We start from the raw sequence: 19135 nt of genomic DNA on the forward strand, positions 1-19135 counted from the left end.
TTTTGTGGGGTTTTTTTAAACTCTAATCCTGGAGGAGTTGAAATACTCCCTATGCCTGAGTTAATGCTGCCAGTGTGATGTTGCTGGAACCGCTTACATAAATTTTCATACAACATCAATGCACTGAGATTTTCCACTAGCTGCAGTAAAACAGGCTCATATTTTTGAACCAAAAATCGATTTCACTTTTAGATATGTGGTATGTGGGAAAAAAAAAGGAAGAAAAAAACAACATAACAAATGCAAAAAATTACCATGAAAACAAACTGCATTTTTCATCTGAAGGAACAGCATGTTCTCCTTCCCTCTTCTCCACTCTCTGGAGTGTTTTCTATTCTTATTAACATTTTTTTTCTGCCCAGCTGTTTCCTCCCAGTGTAATCTCTATGTAATCTATTCACAGGTGTAGAATCTTTATACCAGTTGTCCTGGCTGACAAACACTTGGAGAGCAAAGCTTTCACCCTTTCAAAGACACCTATGGCACTAAAGGGTATGGACTCAAAAGCATTAAGACCCCCACAGCCCCTGCCACCTCTCAGTGGCAGAATACGTTTTGCTACGAAAATGAATGATTGTCAGCAGTCTGATCATGTGTTATTCTTGACAGCCAGGAGATGGGTGCTGTACCAGGTGTATATATTCCTCTAGAGAGGCAACTAAACAAGGTGATTTAGTCCTGCTTCCCAGGTCACATACTACATCAGCGAGCTGCTGAAAGCAATTGCTGCGGGCAGCTGCTTTCCCATCCATCCCTCATCACTGCCTTCAAACTGCAAATCCCTCCCAAGGAGACTGCGTTACCTGCTCTCTTCTCTATTGCTCCTTCAGTCTGTTATGATGACTCTGCAGTAAATGGGGTTCCTGAGAGCCCATGGCCCTGCCCCCACCTCCTTCTTTTGCAGAGACATATCAAAATGGAGAGGCCCATAGGAGGAACAAACAGTCTCATGCTGACATCTGTTAAAAAAAAAAAAACAAACACAACAAAACAACCAACAAAAACAAAACCAAAAGCAGGAAGATTGGATACTAGGGACTGATACCACCACCAGCAGAAAGCAGTTATTTTACATTCAGAAACAATTTTCTGTGGCATATGACTCAAAGAAATAAAACCTGCCACAGGCATTAACTGTCATTTGCTCCTGTAGCTGTACTTCAAAAAATCCCCGAAGTTTATTCTAGGGCCAGGATGCTCCTCTGTGCTGTGTAAGAGGACACCTGAGTGCTTCTTCCATGGAAGTGGCACAAAATTCCCTGAACCAGTGAGGGTCATGACATGGCACAGCAATATCCATGCAAGCCTACCCTGTGCATGTCTGACTACAGTTAAACTTTGTGTTTGCTAGTAGCACCAATTTTTCAGCCAGGCTTATGAACTGCTACACAAAAGCCAGCTGCACAGAGCACTAGGTGGGCTTGCACTCTGTAAGCATGGGTTCTGCCTGCACACCCTCCAACACACTGTGCCCCACTGGCACCGCATCCAGCTTGCAACACAAGAAACTAAAGCAGGAAACACCTGCCTTTTTTACTCACCTTTTACAACTTCTAAGATAAAAGCTAGTGCAGTTTCGTATCAAAATTTGAACTGCATTTTCAGAAACATTTTTCAAGAAATAGTCCCTAGAAATGGTTAAAAGCAATGCTGCTAAAAAGGAGGAAAATGTTGCCTGCTGAGGGTTGTGTTGTACACCCACAAGGAAGAACAGTGGGAAAGTTCAATAATCTACTGCCTGCTACCTTAAGAATATTTGCATAAGCCCAAATTCTGTCTTATTTCTACAGTTGTGTGTATTCAGGAAACTGCAAGACAGGAGTTTGCACTGTATCTAGCCAAAATCAGCACACAAGCTGCAACCAATGCAGAGTCCATTTTCTCATCATTACCCATGAAGAGTTGGAGCAAGCAGTACATCTGCCCAGCTCATATAATATGCCACTGTAACGAGCAAATTCGTACCAAAATGCTCCTGTGCTGATTGCTGAGGAGCTGTATGTCCTGCACAACCACAAGGCATCTACTGAAAACTGGACCAGCATGACTGTGTGCCTCAGACACAATTTGTCCAGTGTTACGGAAAAGTCAGTAGCAGCACAAGGAAAAGAAGCTGAGTAACAACTACAGTAAAGCCATTGTTCAATGTGTCCTTAATGTCAGCACAAGAGGAAAAAAAAGCATACCCAAGTGAATTTATTGTGAAGAGCAAATTGCTACATGTTACTGAGAGAAAACCCCAGCTTTATGCAGGAGGGCAGAATTAGGGAAGCTGCATACAAAAATGCTGGTTATACAAATTTATCTTACGTTTTTAGACAAGAATGAAGCAAGGTTTATTTTCTTTAATTAAAAACAGAATCCTACATAGTTCATTAATATTCATTCTGTTCTGAATCCATACTAATGTACCTTACCTCTCCCAATTCCACCTGCCAGAAATATCAAGGAAAAAAAAGGTTAGAAAATGGATCCCTGAGCAATTTTAAATGCAACTGGCTAAAGTCACTGAAAGGCTGCTGGCATTGTTGAAAGGTCACAGTGATCAGGGAAATCTTTTTTGACCAGAAAGACAAATGTACAGCCACCTTCAAAAAGGTGAGAAAAAGGTTTGGAGAGCTACAGGCTGGTCAGCCTCACATCAGTCCTCGTACAAATTGAAGAATAAGCCATTATGGAAGCTGTTCCAGGCACATGAAATACCAGGTGATGGGCAACAACCAGTCAATGCCAATTTAACAAGGGCACATTCTGCCTGAACATCCTGACTGCCATCCAAGAGGCCACGACCCATGACTGGCTCTGTGGTGGAAGGGAAATGAATTTCATTCATCTTGACCACAGCAAGGCTTTCAACAGCCTGTTCCATGGTAGCCTTGCAGCTGGATGGAGGATATGAACTACAATGTGGGTGAAAAACATCTGGACGGGCAGCCTCTAAACAGTCAGTGGTTCAAGTCTAACCATCAGGTGGCATTCAAGTGGCATTCCTCAGTAGTCAAAATCACGGCAAAGTGTGTTGATCATCTTCCTTAACAATTTAGGGTGTAGAGAGCCCAGCTAAGGGCACTGGTTTTGTCTCTCCTGGAGAAGGGAAGGCTGAGAGGAGACCTAACTACAGTTTCCCACTAGAGAAGGCACTGCAGAGAACTCAGACTGTTCTCCAGCATTCAATGAAAGGGCAAGACACAACAATCACAAGTTGCAATCAGAGAGTTGTCCATGAAGAATAAATACTTGCCCAGAAGAGCAGTTAAATGCTGGAATGGGCACCCAGGCAGGCTGTGGAACCTCCACCACCGGAAGTTTCCAAACCTCTAGGTCTTGAGCTACTTGGTCTAGCTTTGAAGTTGGCTTGGACCAGATGACCTCCAAATGACCTTTCAACCTAAAATCTTCTATTATTCTGCTATTCTATGTATATAAGTATACAGAAGAAGTGTATAATCAGTGAAAAGCCACCAGTCGCATTTAAATTCACAGGGCTCCAGGCTGTTCCACCTGTCAGGTCTCAGGCACCGTTATTGTGCTTCTTCACCCAAAAACTTCATATACTGTTTCCGTGCAGGAAAATCATCAGCTGGCCTGTTGTATGCTGTCCAGACGGGTTCTCCAACAAATAGCCTCATTGCCTTCACGTAATTCTATCAAAAAACAAGAAGTCACAAGTAATTAAAGAGCTCCTCTCCATGGGATCCTAATTCTGAAGTTGTCTCATTTGCACTTCTGCAGCAATATTTGAAATGATTTCAAGGAGGACTGAAAGCATTGAGTTCTAGGACTCTGCACCATTACACTACTGTTGCTGCTCCCAGCTACACCAGTATTTTACACACAGTGACAGATTGTGTCATAAATAACACCTCCAGGTCAGGCAGACAAAGTACTTCTCCCTCTTTCAAAGGAAAAAGAAAAATCTTGACTTATGCAAATTATTTTGCATGGGATCCACAATTCTGATCAATCCAGCATGTCATTCCTACTGCTTATTTAAACAAAAGCAATCAGAATACCTAAAATGGGTACACAATGCCTGAGGAATAAAAGCCACAAGGAACATTCCACAGATAGGACTACATGTGCCGATCCTACAATCCTACTGCCAAAAATACAGTCCAAAAGCAGATGCAGATCACCTCCCTGGGAAGGCAGCCTCCAGTCTAGCACACGCTAGCCACAAGTAGTGGCTCTGGACCCTTAAAGACTTCTTTCCCTAAAGGTGAATTCAGCACTCATGGAAAATGACCCTGCTTGACGTGGATATGCTCTGTCTATGCTCATGAAGATAAACAACAAGGCAACACAGAAGGCTCCATCCACACCAACTCTACCTCAGCTGACAGCAGGGGCAATTGTAGGAGGGATAGCCACAGGGCTCAGCTCTCATGCTGCTGTCACATAAGATATGCTACAGATAACACGTGGCAATAACTTGCAGTTACAGCTGACAAGGGGAAGCCAGATTTGTGACCTGGAGATGAAAGGTTCAGATGCTGTGAATTATTTAGTATTTTTCATATTCCTACTTCATATTTAATATGTTTTGCTAATGAACTTCACGTCTCAGGGCATGTAGTTACTGATGTGATATAAACTCGTACGGATTTGTCATCACAATTTACAGTAATCTATAACAACGTACATTCTCATCCAGTGTGAATCGGTGATATATGCCAGCAGGAAGGGTTATCATGTCTCCTTTTTCCATAGAAATCCGGATCCATTTGTCATCCTTGTCTCGAACATCAAAATAACCAGATCCATCTAAGATGTAGCGAATTTCATCGTCTAGGTGTAAATGTTCTTCATAAAATGTTTTTATCTAGGAATAGCAAGTATTATCTCTTAAAACTACTGAACACACAAGAACTGCAAAGAAATTGGATAGAAACATGTGGTAAAGCAGACAAAAACTTTCAAATGGGAACTGCATAGTGATTTAACTAACAGCTGAGACTAATATGGTTAAAATGGCCAATCCAGCCAGCCAGACCGAGTCTCGGTACACTTCTAAGCAGGCTGCTGCATGTCCTTTGGAAGATATCTTCAACAAGAAACAACAGCTACAGCTGCTCAGAATCACTCTCTGATTAACAGTAATGCTTAGACCTGCTGAGAAAGGGACAGGTAAATGTTCCCACCACAGGATTTAGTCCTTACAGTTTTCAGTTTAAAAATTTTCTGCGCTTTTTTTTCCACACACCTCCCCTCTCCCCCCAAGTTGTAAAAATAATCAGACTACAGATTCTCCTACCCGCCCCACACACACCCTCTTTGACACTGGTGTAGGGCTGACTTAGACCCACAGGCTACTACAACTCTATCTGAAAATGAAGTTATTGCTAAACATGGCCCATCTATGGCAATCTGATACAAACAGCTATGTCATGCCAGCCCACACAATGGCCTGCCCCCATGCTGAGCCCCAGCTACAGGCCCTCTCCTCCCAGGAAGCAGCAGCAACATTCTCATCCTTTCTGGAATGGTGAATTCTTTGTACATTTCACAGCACAGAACAAAACATGCTTTAAAGGTTCAATTAACAGCGACCTGAGCAGGTTAGGGCACAAAGCACAGAGCAATGCCAGGTGCCATCACCTGCTCAGGCCTGGATGCTCTTTATCCACACTAGTGCAGGTGTCCCTGAGCCAGTACTGACCCAGCAGGGCAAGATGAGAAGTCTATATGCCCTGCCAATAAAGGCCCACCTTTGTGGCAGGTACAGCCCACTCAGGCAACCTGAGTTACTATTTAATTCACCTTCTCATCAATTTAAAACCAGTGTAACACAATAGGCTTAAAACAAACTGGTAAATGGAAATGCAATTAAAACATAGAAGTGCCACTAGGTTGCTGTCCTGGGGTCAGAGCAGCACACCTGCACCCAGGAGGAGAAAGCTGATTCTAAGAATCTCATGTGAGAACCTGGCATCATTTGCATTCAGCTATTATGAAATAACGACTGTACCAGTTGTCCAAGGTAAAAAACCTTCCTGGACAGAGAACGAGTCCCCCTGATTTCAGGAGGTTAACGTTCACTTTGAGAAGATGTATTCTGCAAGCAGCTGTTAAGATAATCCAAGCTTCAAAGCCCATGCACAGCTGGCAGCTGCCTGCCTTCATCTCAAGCAGGCTCTCCAAGGACAGGTCAGCATTGGTGGGGCTCTGCTGGTGGGAATCTTAGTTTTGAAATTACACTGTCCTTAAAACCTTGGAAGGCACTCAACAGACGCAAAAGACCTTTACTATTTTAAAAATTATCTCAAAACTGCCTTTTTAATGTTAAGGGCTTCAGTGCAAGGTGTATTTTACACACGCACATTTCATCTTTGTGCCCCTGCTGAGGGCGTGCAAGTGTCGGGAAGGCGGCGGCACTCTCTAGCGGCCGACCTCAGCGTCCGGACCCTCGCACAACGCAGAGTCACGTACCTTGTCCTCGTAATTGGGAAGCTTGTCTTTATGTATAGTTATTATATCCATCCAAGAATAATTTTCTGCTCTCCGAATCTCTTTCAGACACGGATCAGTCTCATAGTTATCAGCATCCAACTAAAAATTAGGCAAGCAAAAAAATAAAAATGTATGCAGACGCAATTCAGGACACTAATGTGGAAAGACCCGAGCTGCCGGAGGGCGGGTGCAGGGGCAGGTCGCTCCAGGAGCAGCCACGCTAGCTCCTATAAAGACACAAGGCGTGCCAACTTCGGGTCGCCCACACGCAGCCGCCGCCGCAGACACCGCCTGGGCCCCTCCTGCCGCCGCCCCCTGCCCGGGCCCGGCAGCGCCTGCGGGCACCGACACGGCCGGTACCTGCCGCCAGGCTCCTAGGGCGAGCACTGCCCCGGCCTGCCGCCCCCGGCCGCTTCCAGAACAGGCCTGAGCGTCACCGCCTCCAGCCCCAAACCCCTCAACAGACGCCGAGGCCCCGCACGGCCCCTGTCAGCGCCGGGCCGCCCGCGGCTGCTCCTTCTGCCCCGCGTACCTTGCGGTAGACGACGCCGAGGCGGCGCAGCTGCTCCAGGCTGACGGCGCAGTTGGGCCGCAGGCGGTGGGGTGCCCGCTGGTCCTCCTGGGACTCGTCCATGTACCAGGCCTCCACCATCCCGTCCCTGGGCGCAGCGGAGCAGCGCTGGGCCTGGCTGGGCGGGAGCGGACCGCCCCGGCCGGCCCGGGACACGGATCGGGAGCGGCCCCGCAGAGCCCGCCTATGGCGAGAGCTTTAAACGGGCGCCATTTGCAACTCAGAAATGAGTTGCGGGGCCGAGCGGGGCGTACGGGGCAGGGGAGACGGCTGTTATTTTAGTGTATAGGTTTAGGCTCAGCGGCACAGAGGATGAGTGCACAGCGGCTCTGGCCGCCCTCCGTGGAACAGGTCTGCTGGCCAAAGGGGCTCCCTCCGCAGCCGCAGCAGCCCTCTGGGGGCCCTGCCGGTCTTCCCACGCGTCGCACCGGGGTGCAGCAGCCGCAGCTGTGTTCACGTCCAGTCTGCCTCCGCAGAACGCCCTGACCGTATTACTGGCCTCAGCCTCAAAGACCCGCATTGCAACCCTGCAATATGGAGAAATAAAAAATAAAGTAGGATTAAAAAAAAAAAAAAAAAAAAGGTGGAAAAAAATAAGAGTGGTACGACATGCTGCCCTGAAAGCTCGTGTTGTCTCCACCCATAGATACTCACAGCCTACACTCCCACGCTGAGCAACCTACTCTGGGTGAGCTGCTTGTGCCGAGATGGACAAGGCACACTTCAGCAGGCCCCTCCAGCCTCCACACTCCTGCAGTTCTATATGGCTGTACAATAAACCAACAGCCAGCTAAACATGCTGGAAGGATAGAGAAGCAGCTGAAAAAGAAATTCCCTCCCTAAGTGTTTTTCTTCCTAGAAAGTGTTCTATACTTATCAAAACATCTTGTCTTAACCAGCATTTCTCAGAATCTTAGAAATGTTACCAGATCGATCCCTTTAATGTACAGTATTCATATGTAAGCACGACTCATCAATTCTGGATAAAATTTAATTGCAAGTTCCATAACATCACAGGTAAACCAATCTAATGCTGGTATTGTCCACATCCAGTTGCAGAGGCACATACAAAGCCAACCAGAAGTTCAATGCCAGTCCACTGAATTTCACAGCTGCTAAATCCCAATACCCTCCTTAAATTTTATTTCCCTGAAAAGAATTACTCAAATGGCCAACAGCCTCTGTGGGTCCTTGAGCCCCCATTGACAAGTATTACTTGCTTTCCATCCTTTAATCAGCCTTAATCTTGTAACTTTCCTCTCAGCTTTCTTTTGGCCTGAATTTCCAGAGGAAAAATTATAAACATTTGTATCAAATTAGCATAAAACTCTTTCCTATTATATTTTCTATTGTAATCTACATATTAAGATTCAGGTAGTAAAGTTGCTTAAATGCGGTATTACACTGATGTTACAATTTATCCACCACTATCTACACTTTTTTCCAAAGCTGCTGCTTAATAAATAAATAAATAGACTTCCAGATAGTAAATAGGATCTACTTGTTTAACTAGAGACATACGATAGGCAAATTATTAGATGCCACCTCTTCAGTACATCGTCACACTTTTCTGCCTCAACTATAAATCTGACCAGGGATGATGGGGTGCTTTCCTTCAAGGCAAACTTCTAAAATAAATAGACTGATAATTGCATGCATATACACAAAAGATGCAGAAGGCAAAAATCTAATCAGTGCACTACCTTACCCCTAGATGAGCTTTACTGTGCAGCTTTAAGATGGAGAGAAAACAAATTTCAAAAGCCTCACTTTCTTCATTCCGTCACAATTCATGTGACTCTAAATACATAAGAGCTCACACTTTGTCGCAGTGAAGATATAACAATGCATGAGAACTATTAAGAAATCAAGCTTCAGCAGCTCTGCCATTCTGCAGAGCATCTAAAAAAAATAATAAAAAAAGATTCATTAACTTCTAGCTTAAGCCCTACCATTCAAAGGTATGAAGGTACCTTACAGAGAAGTTAACAAAGGTAACATACCAAGCCTGTTTGCTCTTGCTGTATAGATACACAGAAAATAAAAATATGTTGATTACTGGTAATTACTCTCTAATTCAAGTGCACATTAGCCATTCCATTAATCTCATCATTGACTGGAAAAAACTGAAGTCAAACACTTGACATCCGGAAGACATTGAGAAGGTTATCATCTTCTAGTTCCATTTCAGATAAAATGGCCACTTACTACCTTTGGGACAACACTGAAGAGGAACTAACAATGCTAATGAGAACCAGTAGGCATAAAAATAATCACTTAATGGAAACACGAAGCCAGAAACAAAGACAATAAGCAGCTAGAGAGAGAACAGTAAAAATTCACTGTTCCAAGTTTTCTTGCAATTTGGCTTTTTAGTTTGTTCACATTACCTTGCAATGGTACATATCATCATAAAGCAATCTACAGATGCTGTACCTGATGATACTGTGAGGCACAGGTGAGTGTTACAAGCCCATTGGTAGAGAGGATATTGCTACTGCCAGAACACCAAAGCACATGAATGGACATCTTCATATTAGGTCACTGATCTCTTACCAAACCAACCAACCAACCTTTAAGTCCCCCCACCTCCAACTATCTTGAGCTGTTAATATATATATACACCTCTGTAAAAAAAAATAATAATTTATTTCACTAAGAGAAAATACAGAACACTTGGGATGAAGATTTAGTATTACTTCTTCAGAAGTCTGTCTTTACAGTGAATTCAGAAGTCTACAAGACAGCTAAAAACAGTGATGGCAGCTCTTCAGTCAGATGGAGAGAAAGCAAAGCAGTCAACTGAATACTGACTCGACTGTAAAACAAATGCTATAGAAGAAAATGCATTGTTGTTTTTTTTTTTCCCCCAGAAGTTGGTATATATTTAACACTTCAAGCCAGAAAGAAGTACAGTTCAAAGTTCAACTCCAAAACAATTACAGCAGTTTGAGTTGTCACTGTGATGTTACTCCTTTTCCTCCCACTTCAACAGTCTCTAGTCCCAGTATGTCAGGACATCTGTTTACTAGCTCCTTCTCTTGCCAGTCTATCAGCTTCTTCATTTCCCTGGAAGCCAGCATGACCAGGAACATGCATCTGTTAGGAGAAAAAGACAGGAGTATTAGAGATGCAAGAAATCAAGAAAAAAAAAAATAATTGATCACACGACACACTTTCATCCATAACATAGTAGCAATTTATTAGAGGCACTCTCCTCATATTTAGTCCTTAGAATGTTCTTTTCAGGAATGCTCATGGTTTCCCTTCCTCTAGGAAAGTCTTGACAAACTCTGAAAATAATCTCTAGAAGTAGTGAATTGAATAAGGACCACCTGGCCTAGCCTTTAAGAAATGCAGAGAACAGCTCCAGCTCAAAATTTCTGCTTTCAGAGGACACTGAAAAATCCTCTCTGTATTCAGTGCTTAAACTAAGTTAATCTTTTCCCAGAAAGCCACAGACCCCTATTCCACTAACAGCCTTGATGGTTTCCATCCATGGAGGACCACACTGGAGGAGATACCCACTCTGCAGCTTGTGGAGGACCCCATCCCTCTTCAGGTGATTACTGTGATAAAATGGCTGCATGTATTGCTCCTCCTGAAATAAAACATCTTCTCAAGTTTAAGAGATTCAGATGTAATAAGTGTGCACAAAGCAACAGTATCTATTGGTTTATATTACATAAAACATACTAAGGACAGCTGAACTTTGGTCTTAAGTTTTTACACTTTCTTCCAAATAGACAATAGTAGTAGTTATGTAAAATCTAGTCAGTCTTTAAATTAGAGTTGCCAACTCTGAAATACAGAACAACATGAATGGAATACTAACTGCAATGGATTTCCCACGTAAAAAGTGCACATTAAAGATCTATGCTGTCCTATTTTCTACAGAGTAGGACAGAAACCAAATAAATATGCCATTAGCAGCCACACAATGTTACAAAGGTTTCTTTCTAGAATTAGTAGTCTTACACCACAAATAAATTAAACTTTAGAAGGGAGGGAGATATTCCCTACAATTGGCACTGATGCTACAAGGTTACAGAAAAATACATTTTACCAGGAATACCTTGTAGTTGTTTTACTTCTTCACTGGAGAGCTAAACAATTTTAAAACTTAAAAATGGGTATTCTAAAGACCTTTCTGAGCCCAGTTTTCTTGTAAAAAAAACCATAAAACTACATCTAGTTCATTTGAGATTATACTCAGTTTTCCCAGTTGGAAAGACATGCATGTGACTGAGTTACACCAATGAACCAGTATGTTAAGAGTTCTGAAAAGCAAATCTAGAAATTGAGCTATGACTCAAAAAGACAGAGCTATGTTTTAAGCTTAGATTTCCAGGAGCTGTTATTTCATCTGCTAACAGTACTAACAAACTAGAAATAATTACTGCAGGCATTTTTTAAGTAGCAAAAAGAGACAGCAAGCAAATATAAATATGTATTTTAATAAATTACTGTTTCCACGAGCCTAGGTTATATTGCTTATTTGCTTTTAACAAAACAAGCAGCTTCTATTTATAGTTTTATTTATGGATGTAAAATAATATTATGCTCTAAAAAATTCTTTCTTTTGGTCACAGTTGTAAGTTTTTGCAAGAAGTGTGTTTAAGATGTCATTAAGAAACGAGGTGCTCACCCACTGAATTTCTATGCCTTTTGATAGATTATCAAGTCTTTCAAAATCTTCTTTATTTATTACACTTCCTCCTGAACTTGTTCTCCAGCCATTTGTTTTCCAGTTGTCAACCCAGCTTGTAATACCTATGCAAAGGGAACATCACCATAAAAATGCTATGAAAGAAGCCAGCAAGGATCAAGATAGAGCAAACAGCCTTTTAACAGCGCTTTGTACAAAGTGACAGGCAAAAATATTGGATAGAAGATATTCTTGTTGGGTTCTCTACCACTGTCTCAAGGATTGTATTTTTCCATTGTTACTGGAATTACTCAACCATGTTTTCCTCAACAGATATTTAAAGGCTACAATCTTATATAGACATTATGCTCAAAATTATGACATGAACTTTCATAAATTGAAGCTAAGGATTTGCCTGACAGTAGAGTAAGCTGGAACAAATCTATGGCTTTACTTGTTTTGAGAAATTGAGGAGACACACAGAGGAAAACAGATGGCCATATGTCTTATGGCTTCTGCATAACAAACAATCCTTTTGAGAAGTACCATATGAACAGATTTCTACAGAACAAGACTTAACATTCTGGCCATCCCTTGCTGACCAGAATATTTACTGTATTACTTCTTAAATAAAGATTTTATTAATTAAAATCTTTGCTGGTCTCAACAATGTAAGACATCCTTACTGCTTTCATGATGAACAGACCTAAACCAAACAGAGAATAACCAACTCTGGACACAAAACTTTCTGTGAAACAAATGAAACCACATTCATTTGAACTTAATTGCAAGCCTCCTTCTCCTGTATTTAAAAAAACCCCACTCTTAGACATATTTACAAAGTAACTTCCATTAAACAGGAGTGGACTCAAAATGCAAGAGTAAACTGCAAGTAAAACAGAGTAAGACTTGCACCTAAAGATTCTTTTCCTCCTTCATATGTAAGTTTAACAGGAATTGTATCTGATATAGCAACTTTTCCTCTTTCCTAACACCAGTTTCTCAGACAAGATGGTATAGCTTTTTCTCCCACAAAGCAAAGAATTGCAAAGATGGGTTATTTTGCTCCTTAATTATTTAACAGCAAAATATGTACTTGGATTCTTTTGAGAAGCATGCAACACAAAGTCTTGAGGGAGTACGGACTCTTCCTTTTACTATTCCCTTTCTCAGAATGTTTCTGGCAGAGACTAAAAAAACCCCACCAACAAGAAAAAAAACCTCCAAAATGAAACCTAAAATCAAAAACAACACACACATTCTGCTTCCGCAGGAAATGTTATACCTAAGTCTTCTAGGGAAAATAAGCTACTCAAATGAGAGATTTATAACATAATCCTTAGGGAGAAGCAACAGAAAACTCATTTAAGTAGTTCTTTAACAATTACTGTCCCTTCCTCAACCTTATGAACTACAAAATCAGGAGAACAGAGCACAAGCCATCAACACTTTTCACTTCTGCACACAACTTCTTTCATGCACATATAAGTCAACAGAATTTTAAATAGGCAGCAAGTGACAGCTCCAGGACACCTTCCTTGACTAGCAGTTACTTGTTCCTACTCAGTAGCTTTCTGCCCTCTCTAGGGTATTGCTACTTAAGGTGACACTGGAGTTTTTCAAGCTAAGTTCTCTTTTAATTCTAAACACAAGCCACCTGAAAAAGAAAAAGCTGATGCTCTTCCTTCATACTCCTCCATTTTCGGCAATCCTGGGAGCTTCTGAAAAGCAGAATTACTTATTTGGAGGAAAAGATATACACAGTTGTAACAAACTGTTTGCTTTATTAGTAACAAGCAATGGAACAAATCATTACTTTCAGCGTTCAAGTACAGGAAGTTACCTGAAAAACAAGATCCTTGCACCTCTCCCCAGCCCCCACAAAAATTTATTGACATGTCAAAAAGCGACATCTAATCTTCAATTAAAACTTCCAATAATGTTTTTTGGGTTTTTTTTTAAGATTTAAAAAATAAAAACCTCAAAAGTGATCTGGAAACAGGTAACACGTACTCCCTTTTTAAAAATCAGAAATACAAAGAAGAAATACATATGCAGTTTGGAATTTCCACAGGAGTAAGATACAAAGATATGGAAGAAAGGGGAAGAACCATGCAGAAATTAAGTCTTACTGGCTGCTTCACATGGTATTTCTAGGAAACAATATTTTCCAAATCTTTGGCTAAAGTAGAACCTTAAATACACACTCTGAACACATATCACCCCTGGCTAGTCTTCTAGTCTAGCCTGAAAGTTTGGAAGTGCATTCTACATGTAAAAAGGAAACTTGAGTATACTCCATGTTTGCCTATTAAGACAGCCTCTCCAAGCTAAATAAAACAAAACTGAACCCAACCCTACGGAGTCACTACACCAACTTCTAGTTACTTTCTGAGTGCATCCTTGACAGAGCACACATAAACAACATTTTTTCCTAGACTCTGTCATACTGAATGCCTTAAGACCAAAATCCTTTAGTTACTTTTGTCATTCTTTACTGTAACAGACACTTCTTGTCTCTGCTTTTATTTCATGAGTTTAACAATTGATCCCTGCAATATTCTGAAGGTTTTTCCTCAAGCAATCAAGAGTACCAAAATTATGCATCCTCTTCTTTATATCACTCTCCCGGGGCCTCAGTATGTTCATGTGCAGTGTCTTTAAAAATCAGGAAAACTAAAATTATTAACTTACCATTAATAGTGAACTTGCTATCGGTGTAGATAATCAGTTTCTTGATGTTTTGACTCTTTGCTTGTTCAATTGCTTTGCAGGCTGCCTTAAAAATATTTAAATAAATTACAGTTCAAAACAGGATTTTAAAAACATATGACCAAATTACCAAAGCACCCAACGCTAACACAGAACTACAAAGAATATTACTGTAGTATCTCCACCGATCAGTATCAACATGCTCTGGAACAGACATCTCCAAAGTTATGCATGCAGGCAACCACTTAATGCATCAGGCAAACAGGAAGCTGCTTAGGTTTCACTGGCAAAAAAAAACAACAAACATTCTGATGCTCAATCCTGTACCACACAAGCAGCTCTCTGACCTTCCTAACTATCAGAGCCTTTATCAACTGCACATCAAGTTTTAGGCTTTTTCTCCATAATTTTGGAAAGCAAAGATTCATACCAGTTCCAACAGTCTGGAACCCCTAAAAGGTGGGGGGCTTGTTGTTGCTGGTTTTTTTTCATGCTATGAAGTACAGTAAGAGAGAAGTGGCTGGGTCTGGCTATTGAGCTGAAATGCTCTCTAGCAACAACTCTGACTCCTAGCACACCACCACCTCTGCTTGTCACTCACTAGAATTAACTTCCTGTACTAAGAAAATCAATTGCCCATTTTAGTTTATCTCCAAAAACACAGTACAGGACAGCAGCAGTACCAGCATTAAGATGAGGTGAAAAGGGAAGACTAAACCTGCTGTTGCCAACAGAAGTTTACCTCAGAAATAACAGACATTACTCCTGAAAGCCTAGAATTCTTGGCTATATTTATCCAAGGATTACGATCTTCTGATCCTATCAGAGTAAGAAGCTGAATCTCCTCTTAACTGCTATTCAGCAGCCCTCACCCCAAAGTCTGAGATGTACACATTAAAAATGCAAAGGATACTATGTAGATTTAGGCTTTCCCAATGCAAGGCTGTTTTAAGTATTTGTGTTTGGCCTGGTGATATTTTGGAGTCTTCAAGGTGAATTACTCCTTGTTGAAAACAAAAAAAACCAATAGAACTTGAAGAGGAACATTTATTTCAAGGCATAATTCCTGATATTTCATGAACTCCCCTCTCAGCTCCATAGCTGGTTTCTGAGGGCCAGAGGTGAAACAGTCATAGGTGTGCTGCTGTGGTCTAACACGCAGAAGCATTTTAGGACATTTAATACTTACATGTATTTCAGCTCTTTGATTAGTCTGCCGTCCAGGAAGTCTTTCACTGGTATTTCTGTGTTGAAGGAATGAATAGCAGATTAGCTAACCAGAATATTCAAAGTGGTGTACAATACCCATACATTAGAAAAATATATACAATAGATATAATTTTGTTTTTATAAATGAGGATGGAGATTTTACCTCTAACTTCTATCTGTATAGTGCAACCTGCATAAATGGACCTGCCAACAACATGCAGTTTCTTTTGTTGTCTTCTGTGAACACCTATTTTAAAAATTTCTTCATCATTTCAATTATAGCTTCAGCCCCTAAAGTATCATTTCCAATCGATTTTCCCCACATTCTCACCTCCTAGAGAAGATTTTTTTTTTCCCCCTCAGTAACTCACTAGTTTCATAGCTCTATCATTAAGAGTCTCAATAGCAGGATTTCATATGCAAGAGGAGGATAATACTGTAAATTACACATAAACCAAAAAATACTAGTATTCAGAAGGATCTACCCAACTACTTACAAAGGGTGGCCTGGTCCCCAGTAGACACCTATTCCAGCCTTTGCTCTATTACGTCCATTACCTGAGCAACAACCATCTGTATAAACAACTGCAAAGTCACCTGCAAAAGAATTACCAAAAGCAGAAGTTCAAGCACTCCTTTAAAGACATAGTCTCTTCAAACAGAAAGAAATTTCTGTCAGCAGAATCTTCCCCCAAACTTCCATCCCCAGAAAGTCCTTCAAAATGTCAACTAACGAAGTCATCTAAATTAGTAATGCAGAACACCAGAAAGCCCACTGCAGCTTCACACCATCACTGCTCCCAGATCAGTCAGTCTTAAGGAGCATCCTTGCCCCATTTTCCATATTCTCACTACAGTTCCTGCCTCTTCAAGCCAACTTTAAGACCTCCCAGCTACATCTGTATTTAAATAGTCTGCACTCTAGGCATACCTAAAGTCACCACAAAAATTATCAGATTATGTTCTATGTTTGTATTGATTAAAGTCAATGAATGTAACACCAAAAGACAACATGAATAAGTATCTAATGGCTCACATTTCCATTTTTAAAAGAAACAATATTATACTGGGCCTGAAGCAGCTGTACACAAACATCCCTAAAAACTTTCTAATAGTTACATTTGTTACTTATGAAAGAGTAAAAAGAACTCAAAAGAATTACATGAATAATGGAAGAGCTTACCCATATACGAAAACTTATCTTCACTGACTGTTGGCACTGAGTATACCTCATCATGTTTTACACGCTTTGCAATGTGTTCTTCACTTGTAGACTGTTCATACGGTCTTTTGCATGTACTGCAACTCAAGATGTTTATTTCTGGTTCCTCGCTCAGGCTACTATTTTCCTGTGTTACAGCTGCAAGACCATGTGCCCCTTTAAAAAAAAAAAAAAAAAAAGAGAGAAAAAGTTCAACCATATACAACAACAAATTTAATTTTAAGTTATTACTTCTAACGACAACAGTTATCACCTATTAGCAATGCTAGTTTGTTAAATCGACATCCCCTTTGCTGTCATACAAAAAAAATACCAGAGTACACACCAGATATTCTTGAAGCCGTATCAAACGGAAATGGAAACACACGATTAACGGCCCTTAAAACACACACGGCGCGAGTGATGTTCTCCGAACACCCAGAGAAACATTTCCATTGCACAGACACATCCACCGCTCGGAGGGCAGGGCCAGGGCTGCACTTGCCACCCCGGCACTCCGCCAGGCACAAGCCGTCCACAGGAGGACGGGCAGAAGCCGCCCCCCATGTTTAGCCACGAGCCGCACTGTTTACACCAACGCCACCCCGAAGCCAGGCGAGCTGTGCCAGCAGCGCAGCCTCCCTTCTCCTCCCCCCGCCCCCCGGCGGGCCGCCCCTCTGTCTCGCCCGAAGGTGAGGCGGGAGGGGAGGAGCAGCTACCTGCCGGCTCGGGCTGCTGCTGCTGCTGCTGTCCCGGGTGCCCGGCGCGCACGAAGGCCCAGGCGTCCTTCTCGGTGGCGAACTTCTTGAAGCTGGCGGAGGGAAACTTGTTCACCTGCTCCTGACACTCCGCCCTGCAACACAAGGGGCTGAGGTGAGGCTGGGCCGGGGACAGCCCGCCCGGGGACAGCCCGCGCTGCCCCGGCCGCAGCCCCTTACCAGGTGCGGTAGACGCCCAGCCGCCGGCCCTTGCGCACCGCGTAGAACATGTTGCCGCCCTTGGAGACAAAGCAGGAGTGGCTGAGCACCGCCACGAGCCACCGCAACATGGCGCGGCCCCGCCTCCATCCGCGCCCCTCCCGCCGCCCCGGGCACCGCACCCGCCGCCGCCCGCGCGCCCGCCCCGCCCTGCCCGCGCATGCGCCGCGGCCTGCGAGGGAACGGCAGCCAGTGCAGAGGGCTTCCCTACGGGGCGCCGGAGGGGCCAACATTGCTGGAAAAGCCCAGGGCTTGGGGTTTTTTGTCTGGTTTTGTTTCACTCTCCACAATGACTGTATTTTAAAAGCCACCTAAATCAGCTTTTGTTTTGGGTCTGGATCATGAGATGTATGAGGTCACAGCGGTTTCATAGAAACACAGAATCACAGAATGGTTGGGTTGGAAGGCACCTCAAAGATCATCTAGTTCCAACCCCCTGCATGGGCAGGGACACCTCCCTCTAGACCAGGTTGCTCAAAGCCCCATCTAACCTGGACTTGAACACTTCCAGTGATGAGGCCTCCACAGCTTCTCTGGGCAACCTGTTCCAGTGTCTCACCACCCTCACAGTGAATCAAAGAATGGCAGAAGTTAGAAGGGACCTCTGGAGATCACCTCTAGTCCCAACCCCACTCCTGAAGCATTCATTCTGAAATCCCCAGTTACTAAAAGGCAATCTAAATCTCACAGGTGCCCTCAGCTGAGGTTCTCCTGTCAACTCTATAATGGGCCCAATCCAGTCACCAGCTCCAGCAGCCTCCTAGACCCTAATGACTCATTGAATGGCATGGAGTACCACCCAGGAGGGAACGTACCCTACAGCCTGCTGCACAGCCCCTGCTTGCCTTCTCACCTTGACCAGCACCCAAGGAAGAATTGCCACTAGGAAATAGCACAAGTGCAAATGTATTTAGTACATCCAACAATCTAGAGCTGAAATACATCATTCAGCTGCTTCTCATCCTGCTATTTCAATCAAGGTCTCTTGGTAAGCATGTTCCAAAGGGGAGGTCTGGGTATGTGTTGAATTCAGTGCCTCAGCTGAGCCTCTGATGATTAATGTACAGAAGATGGGGGCCTCCACAAACAGTCCAATGTATAAACTGTGTTTTCCCTTGTAGCTCTAATACGGTTTTGTTGTGATAAAGCCAAACTCAATACGCTAGAGCCCCAGAATGTTGTACTCGGATATACAAGGATGGCCTCGTAAAATGCCAAGAATGGCAATCCACGATGGGATTATTTTTTTTTTTTGTAAGTTAGAGATTTCGCACTCATTATTATATAATGAGGGCGGGGAGGCTGCTGACGCGGGCCTGGCCCACGGGGCAGCAAGGGGCAGCAAGGACGTGGCACAACTCCGGGAG

At 42.8% G+C, this 19135-nt stretch overlaps 2 protein-coding genes across 2 annotated transcripts; both read right to left on the minus strand.

Moving 5' to 3' along the window:
* Positions 1 to 2180: 2180 nt before the first annotated feature.
* Positions 2181 to 7496, minus strand: ADI1 (acireductone dioxygenase 1). The gene is made up of 4 exons (XM_051613963.1): positions 6983 to 7496; positions 6430 to 6549; positions 4643 to 4822; positions 2181 to 3644 (listed from the first exon to the last, which is right to left on the minus strand). Exons 1-4 carry the CDS (start codon positions 7100 to 7102, stop codon positions 3522 to 3524), a joined length of 543 nt encoding a protein of 180 aa, XP_051469923.1. The 5' UTR covers positions 7103 to 7496; the 3' UTR covers positions 2181 to 3521.
* Positions 7497 to 9651: 2155 nt separating this feature from the next.
* On the minus strand, positions 9652 to 17875 carry RNASEH1 (ribonuclease H1). Its single transcript, XM_051613958.1, has 8 exons — positions 17730 to 17875; positions 17511 to 17644; positions 16774 to 16968; positions 16088 to 16187; positions 15571 to 15625; positions 14364 to 14448; positions 11670 to 11794; positions 9652 to 10120 (listed from the first exon to the last, which is right to left on the minus strand). The coding sequence occupies exons 1-8, from the start codon at positions 17837 to 17839 to the stop codon at positions 10034 to 10036; spliced, it is 891 nt and encodes a 296-aa protein (XP_051469918.1). The 5' UTR covers positions 17840 to 17875; the 3' UTR covers positions 9652 to 10033.
* Between the last annotated feature and the right edge of the window lie 1260 nt (positions 17876 to 19135).

The sequence above is a fragment of the Apus apus genome, chromosome 3 (assembly GCF_020740795.1).
Source record: "Apus apus isolate bApuApu2 chromosome 3, bApuApu2.pri.cur, whole genome shotgun sequence".
NCBI classification, from domain to species: Eukaryota; Metazoa; Chordata; class Aves; order Apodiformes; family Apodidae; genus Apus; species Apus apus.